The 8071-nt window shown below is 39.3% G+C and overlaps 2 protein-coding genes across 2 annotated transcripts in view; one reads left to right on the forward strand and one right to left on the reverse strand.

Moving 5' to 3' along the window:
* ADAM10 (ADAM metallopeptidase domain 10) overlaps positions 1-8071 on the reverse strand; it is a 172728-nt gene that overhangs the window by 120743 nt on the left and 43914 nt on the right. The window lies entirely within an intron of this gene.
* Positions 4960-5464, forward strand: LOC108306815 (60S ribosomal protein L35a-like). Its single transcript, XM_037739740.1, has one exon. The coding sequence runs from the start codon at positions 5070-5072 to the stop codon at positions 5400-5402; it is 333 nt and encodes a 110-aa protein (XP_037595668.1). The 5' UTR covers positions 4960-5069; the 3' UTR covers positions 5403-5464.

Raw genomic sequence — 8071 nt, forward strand, 5'->3', positions numbered from 1 at the left:
AGGAAGGAAGGAAGGAAGGAAGGAAGGAAGGAAGGAAGGAAGGAAGGAAGGAAGGAAACAGACACAGAACTACCATATCATTCAACAATTTCACTTGTAGATATACACCCAAAGAAACTTAAAGCAGAAATTCAAACCACTGCACAGCAACATTATTCACAGTAGCCAAAAAATGAAAACCCAAATGTTCACAGATGAATATTTTTAAAGTCTGTATGTATACATACAATAAAAATTTTTCAGCCCTAAAAAGTAATCAAACTTTGATTCTTGCTACAACATGGATGAACCCTGAAAACATTATAAGTTAAGCCAGTCAGACATTATGGTGAGTGATATGGTTTAGCTCTGTGTCCTCACCCAAATCTCATGTTGAACTGCAATTCCCAGTGTTGCAGGGAGACTCGGTGGGAAGTGATTGGGTCATAGGGGCAGATGTCCCCCTCACTGTTCTTGTGATAGTGAGTGAGTTCTCATGAGATCTGGTTGTTGGAAAGCATGTAACCCTCCCCTTTCTCTCTCTCTTTCCCTCTTTCTCTCTCTCTCTCTCTCTCTCTGTCTCTCTCTCTCCCTCCCTCTCCCATCGCCATGTGAAGACTGTCCCTGCTTCCACTTCTCCTTCTGCTATGATTTTAAGTTTCTTGAGGCCTCCCCAGCCATGCCTCCTGTACAGACTGCAGAACCATGAGCCAACTAAACTTCTTTTCTTTATAAATTATCCAGTCTCACACAGTTCTTGATAGCCAGTCCTTCTCTATTGGGGATGGCCTTCCTCTTCCACCGAGCAAGCAGCTTCAGGAACGACGCACATGGAGCAGTGAGGGAGGAAGGGGACACCCGTCTAGTCAGCCAGAACAGCTGAATCAACCCTGGAGATTGCCCTCACATCCTCAGGTAGTTCTTTCTAGCAACATGAGAATGGACTAATACAGAAAGTGAAATAAATCAGTCATAAATATTCCATGATTGCAAGTATATGAGGTACCTAGAATAGCAAACTCATTAGGACAGACAGAATAGTTGGTTGGCAGGCATTGGAGGGAGGGAAAAATGGGAAGTAACTGTTTAATGAGTACATACTTTCTGTTTGTGATGATGAATATGGTGATGGTTGCACAACATTGTGCATGTACTTAATGCCATTTAATGCATTATTTTAACTAATGTCATAATGGGACATAAAGCCCCAACTAATGAACTTTGACAATACAGAGAGAGAAATCTGAGGGCAAAAACCTTGCTTTAACCACTTAAAAATGGTTACAATAGTAATTTTTATGTTATTTTACTGCAATAAAAACAAATTTTTAAAATCCATTGCATTCCAAAAAGCTGGGGTATAAAATCAAATTGTGTGGCTATCTTTCATAATGGTTAAAGTCTCATGGGATGTGGGTGGGATGATGGTATGTGAAGATAATGATAAGATTACAACATTCTTCTTAAATGTATACAGTATGGAGGCTTGCAGTTTTCAGAGCACTTTTACATATATTACTGCATCTTACCCTCAAAGTAACAGTACAAAGGAGATACAATAAATATTTTAATCAAAGGGTATGACTCAAGGTCGTAAGGCTAAAATTAGGACAAGAACTCTAGCATTTAGTTGCTGCATATTGCTCTTACTACCATATCAAGAATGCCTCTCAAGCACAAGATGGAAAGTCAAGCTAACACATGCTGAGTGTTGTAGTAGTCTTAATGTAACATCATTAGCCTCCAGCAAGTCACCTTTTAAAATATAAACAAATGTAAGTAAGATATAGAAATGAAAATTATAACCTAATTTGACTTTCACTGAAAATTGTACTTTACAACATTACCACACTTTCAAGACTATGGCTAAACTCTGTCCACTTTTTACTATGTTTCTTTCAGCAAATTTAGTTCCTTTCATTATTTTATAACATCTTACACTGTCATCAAAAATAAACTTTAGATTTCCTTGAGGAGATGAGATATCCTGTATAAAGAATATTATTCCTATCCTCAATTTAACCACTGTATTGATTTTATGAATCAAAAGTATGTTTCTCAACTTGATTATAGTAGTTCTATTATAATTTTTTGGTGTTGAGATTACAGTAAAATTATAAAGAATAGAGTGAAGTTACAGGAGGATGAAATCAGTATAACAAATTTTTTTAACTCCATCAAACAGATGCTGATTCCCTAGTCACAGCGCTCTGCATAGGCAGTTTTACTATGTGGTAGTAACAGCTGATTTTTCTTTCTCAGGCTTTACAAAAGCATTTTACATCCAAACCAGACAAATAATAGAGGTACCAGAACTACTTTAGGTACAGAGCAACAAAATAAATTATGTTAGGATGTCGTTCCATAAGTTTTCAGGAAGGTTAGGGACCCTCTACATCTTTACATACAGAGATACTTTCCATAGGTTAGAATAGTTGGAATAGACAGTAGTCCCCTCTTACCCATGCTGTTTCAGTTACCCATAGTCAACTGTGGTATGAAAACAGGTAAGTACGGCACAATAAGGTATTTTGACAGAGAGCCCACATTCACCTAACTTACATTACAGTAGCTGTAATACCTGTTCTCTCTTATTATTTGTTATTGTTGCTAATCCCTTACTGTACCTAATTTGTAAACTGAACTTTACCATAGGTATTTATGTATAGGAAAACACAATATAGTTAAGGTTTGGTACTATGCAGAGTTTCAGGCATTCACTAAGGAATCTTAGAACGTATCCTCTGCAAACAAGGATGGACTATTGCAGACTAAAAAGTAGTTGTCTTTTCCCATGGGATTGCTGTTTTACCTAAAGATAGTATGATTCTAATACTCAGAAGAAAACAAGATAAAGGGTGCATCCTTTTAACTGAAGTCATAATGGAACATAAAGCCCCAACTAATGGAGAACGCTGGTAATACAGGAAATCTGAGGACACAAACCTTGCTTTAAGGTACTATCAGAGTAATCCAGAAGTTTCAGTTAGAGACAGTGCTTGTCTATCATATCTAAATAGGGGTCTATCATATCTAAAATGGAGCAGGCCTATGACAGGCCTAGGTTAGTGATTACTAGTATTTAACTAAGGCATCTCTAATGTTTCCAGATACTCATTTCTTCTTAACTTTCACCTTCTTAATTAAGATGCTTGAGAAAGTCTCCATTCAAATTACTTCTTAAGGTAAGTTATCAACATTAACATCAAGTATTATTTTGAGTCAATTATCTTCCACTAGTATACTTTCTGAAATAGAAAAGTCCTTTTCTCAAGTTATCATAGGGAAGGGGAAGGAGAGGGGGTGGGAAAAGGAAAATGGGAAGGGAAACAGGTCTGCAGAGGGGAGAGGGAAAAAGGATAGAAAGCCAGCCAGTGTACACCCCACCAGCAGTACCTGAAGCATCTTCAACAGAAATTCAGGGTTCGGCCAGGCGCGGTGGCTCATGCCTATAAATCCCAGCACTATGAGTCCGAGGTGGGCGGATCACGAGGTCAAGAGCTCGAAACCAGCCTGATGCAACATGGTGAAACCCCCATCTCTACTAAAAATACAAAAAGCTGGGTGTGGGAGCATGCACCTGTAATCCTAGCTATTCGGGAGGCTGAAGCAGGAGAACTGCTTGAACCCAGGAGGCGGAGGTTGCAGTGAGCCAGAATCACACCACTGCACTCCAGCCTAGGCGAAAGAGCAAAACTCTGTCTCAAAAAAAAAAAAAAAAAAAGGAAATTCTAGGGCTATATAGTTTGGAGGAAAACAAAAACACAGCTTAGCCAGGCATGGCGGCTCACGCCTGTAATCCCAGCACTGTGGAAGGCTGAGGCAGATGGATCACCTGAGGTCAGGAGTTTGAGACCAGTCCAGCCAACATGGTGAAACCCTGTCTCTATACCACTAAATAAGCCATCAGATATAAGCCTGTTTTTAGGTTAACTTTTAGAGGAAACAATTTCTCCAAAGAATTAAAAACAGCCAGAAAAATACTTATACACTCTTACTTCCATTACCTTTTCAAAGGAGGAGGAAGAAAGCTAAGTTTATATTAAAAAAAAAAAAAAACTCATTCCCTCCCTTCCAGGTAAGCCCTGGGTAGTGCTTAAAACCAGGTGCAGTGGCTCACACCTGTAATCCCAGCACTTTGGGAGGCCAAGGTTCAAGGGATTCAAGGGATTCTCCTGCCTCACCTCAGCCTCCTGAGCAGCTGGAACTACAGGTGCATGCCACCATGCCCAGCTAATTTTGTATTTCAGTAGAGACAGGGATTCACCATATTGGCCAGGCTGGTCTCGAGCTCCTGACCCTGAGATTACTCCTGTAATCCCAGCACTTTGGGAAGCTGAGGCAGGTGGATCACAAGGTCAGGAGCTTGAGACCAGCCTGGCCAATATGGTGAAACCCCATCTCTACTGAAAATACAAAAGTATCTGGGCATGGTGGCATGTGCCTGTAGTCCCAGCTGCTCGGGAGACTGAGGTGAGGCAGGAGAATCCCTTGAACCCAGGAGGCAGAGGCTGTAGTGAGCCAAGACAGTGTCTCTGCATTCCAGCCTTGGTGTCAGAACAAGACTCCATCTCAAAAAAACAAAAAAACCAGTGAAGGGTGGATCACAAGGTCAGGAGATCGAGACCATCCTGGCCAACGTGATGAAACCCCGTCTCTACTAAAAATACAAAACTTAGCTGGGCGTGGTGGCATTCACCTGTAGCACGGCTACTCGGGAGGCTGAGGCAGGAGAATTGTTTTGAACCCAGGAGGCAGAAGTTGCAGTAAGCCAAGATCGTGTCACTGCACTCCAGCCTGGTGACAAAGTGAGACTCCACCTCAAAAAAAAAAATAAATAAATGCAAAATAAAATTGATATTTCATATTAAAATTATATCTAAGATGCTAAACTCAAAGCAATGATCAGCTAATAACCTTTAATCACATAAAATTCATATATCCTTTTGTCAGAAATATTACAGTTTCTTTTAGTCATACGAAAATAACATGAACAGCTCTTCCCGCCATCTTGGCACTTGTGGAGGCGAGAGAGGCGCCTGCTGCTGAAATTTGGAGGCCCGCTGGGAACAGGACTTACAAAAGGAACTATGTCTGGAAGGCTGTGGTCCAAGGCTATTTTTGCCGGCTATAAGTGGGGTCTTCGGAACCAAAGGGAGCACACAGCTCTTCTTAAAATTGAAGGTGTTTATGCCCGAGATGAAACAGAATTCTATTTGGGCAAGAGATGTGCTTATGTATACAAAGCAAAGAACAACACAGTGACTCCTGGTGGCAAACCAAACAAAACCAGAGTAATCTGGGGAAAGGTAACTCGGGCCCATGGGAACAGTGGCATGGTTCGTGCCAAATTCCGAAGCAACCTTCCTGCTAAGGCCATTGGACACAGAATCCGAGTGATGCTGTACCCCTCAAGGATTTAGAACTAATGAAAAGTCAATAAATAAATGCGGATAAAAAAAAAAAAAAAAAAAAAAAAAGAAAATAACATGAACACAGATCAGCTCTTCTTATTTCTTATGCTTCAGGAAGTAATTCAAGTAGCCATTATCCCTTCAGATTTCTTTACAAACAGCTTTCTTGGGATTTTAATTTCTGTATAAAGACAAAACAGGCAAGAATAAAGAATGCCATATCCTAGAAAATCCAATACAGAGATAAAAAGCAGTATAAAATATACCTAAACTAGATAATGTATGCTGCACTATACCTGACACAAAGTATGTACTAAATAAATACTATTTTCCTTTGGGAATTTTTGTTCAAATTTTGTTAGGAGAGATTTAACTACCATCAGTATTTTTTAAAATTTTGTTTTTACCCATCCATAACAATAGCATTTTTATATCATTCAAATTTATTCCCTAGCTCTTCTTTATGACCAGGCATCCATTTGTGTGTCCTAGATTCTTACCTCTGCTTCTCTAAGTTTGCTGGTTTGTCTACAGATTTAAAACTGCCCTAGGTTTCTGCTACCTGACTCATGATGTAACAGTGATAAAGTCCAAGACATCTCCAAACTAACCCAACTCCAGTTAAGAACCAGTGAAGGGCCAGTGCAGTGGCTCACGCCTGTAATCCCAGCACTTTAGGAAGCTGAGGCAGGTGGATCACAAGGTCAGGAGCTCGACACCAGCCTCGTCAATATGGTAAAACCCCGTCTCTACTGAAAATACAAAATTAGCCTGGCATGGTGGTATGCATCTGTAGTTCCAGCTGCTCGGGAGGCTGAGGTGAGGCAGGAGAATCCCTTGAACCCGGGAGGCAGAGGCTGTAGTGAGCCAAGACTGTGCCTCTGCGTTCCAGCCTTGGTGACAGAGCAAGACTCCGTCTCAAAAAAAACAAAAAAAACCAGGGAAGAGAATATTTATGCCTTTTACAGGTTACCTGGGCCATATTCTTAAAACCTTCATATTTCAAGAATAGGGAGAACTCAAATCCCAAACCACAAGGAAAACTTCCAACCAAATATCTAATCATTTGTTAAATAGTTTGGAAACTTACTGTTAAGGCTACAGGAAGAATTACCTTGTCAATTCAGAAAAAAACAATTCTTCAAACAATTACACTGCACTTAAGGAAAATTTTTGCTTTCTTCTATACTATACACAGAGCACGTATTAGATAAAAATCATTTTTGATGTATGGACTGATGTACCTAAATAAATACACAGGCAGAAAAATACAGTTTATTACTGACTACATAGTATTTTAATGTTTTAAACTTAGTATACTAATATATTTTGTAGAATTTTAAAGCAGAAAAGAGCTTAAATATTATCTTGCCTAAACTTCAAGGTTTTACTAATGAGAAAACTAAGGCTCTGAAAAAATCTCTAGATTTCATGTCAAGTCAGAAGGAAAATCAATTAGTCTGAAGTAACCACACTACTCCTCCTCTACCCAGTTTACAACTACTCCAATACATATATAAAATCATGTAATTCTTTACTAAGTGGCTTCCTACTCAAATGCAAAGTTGGTGGCTGTGAACTACCAACTCTATCAAAGACAGTCAAGTTAGCAAAGTGGTGAGGAAACCAGAAAATAAAGACAAGATGCCTACCCCAAAGTACATAATCTGGAAAACAAGATATGAAGAATGAAAAAGTTTAAACATACATATACATACAACAACAAAAATAATACAATAGTGTATATATACTTCCTACCCAAAAAGATAAAGAATATCATAATAGACAATCGTTTTTAAATAAGAGGTCTCAGACAGTTCATATTATTTTTTTTTTAAGATGGAATTTTGTTCTTGTTGCCCAGGCTGGAGTGCAATGGTGAGATCTTGGCTCACCACAATCTCCACCTCCCAGTTCAAGCCAATTATCCTGCCTCCCTTCCCCACCCACTGAGTAGCTGGGACTACAGGCATGCACCACCTCGCCCGGCTAATTTCGTATTTTTAGTAGAAATGGGGTTTCTCCACGTTGGTCAGGCTGGTCTCAAACTCTCAAACTCAAGTGATCCACCTGCCTCGGCCTCCCAAAGTGCTGGGATTATAGGTATGAATCACCTTGCCCAGCCAACTTGTTTTTTTTTTTTTTTAATTATCACTTTGAAAGGGTGTTTCAAAAAATTCCCACAATTTCTATTAGGAAGAAGACAGAGTGGAATGATCCCTTATGCTTCTCTTCAATGACAGGTACAAACAAAAGGCATAAATTAAAATATGTATACAATATAAGAATTGCACTATAAGCTATAAAAGGGATCATTACTATACAATCTTGCAATGAAGTTTTTCTCATGCTACATTAATAGCCTTGGTTTAACTCTAAGACAGGTATTTATTCTAATTTTCACCTATATCAATATAGGTGATACAGTAATATTCCAACATATAGCATCAAGACATAAACAATATTAACCTGCATTTTACAAAAACCACCTAAGCAAAATTTCTGTTGAAATTACAGTATGCTGGTATTACAAAGTACATGATGGTTAAGACAGGAATGTCTGTGCCCAGTGGCTCACACCTGTAATCCCAGCACTTTGGAAGGCCAAGGCAACCTGGGCAACAGGGCAAAGCCCTATCTCTACCAAAAATACAAAATTAGCCAGCTGTGGTGGCACA

Source organism: Cebus imitator, unplaced genomic scaffold, assembly GCF_001604975.1.
Source record: "Cebus imitator isolate Cc_AM_T3 unplaced genomic scaffold, Cebus_imitator-1.0 Scaffold74, whole genome shotgun sequence".
Classification (NCBI taxonomy): domain Eukaryota; kingdom Metazoa; phylum Chordata; class Mammalia; order Primates; family Cebidae; genus Cebus; species Cebus imitator.

What these genes read in the sequence shown, in the direction of transcription:
- LOC108306815 (XM_037739740.1), top strand. Translation starts at nt 5,070, where the DNA reads ATGTCTGGAAGGCTGTGGTCCAAGGCTATTTTTGCCGGCTATAAGTGG.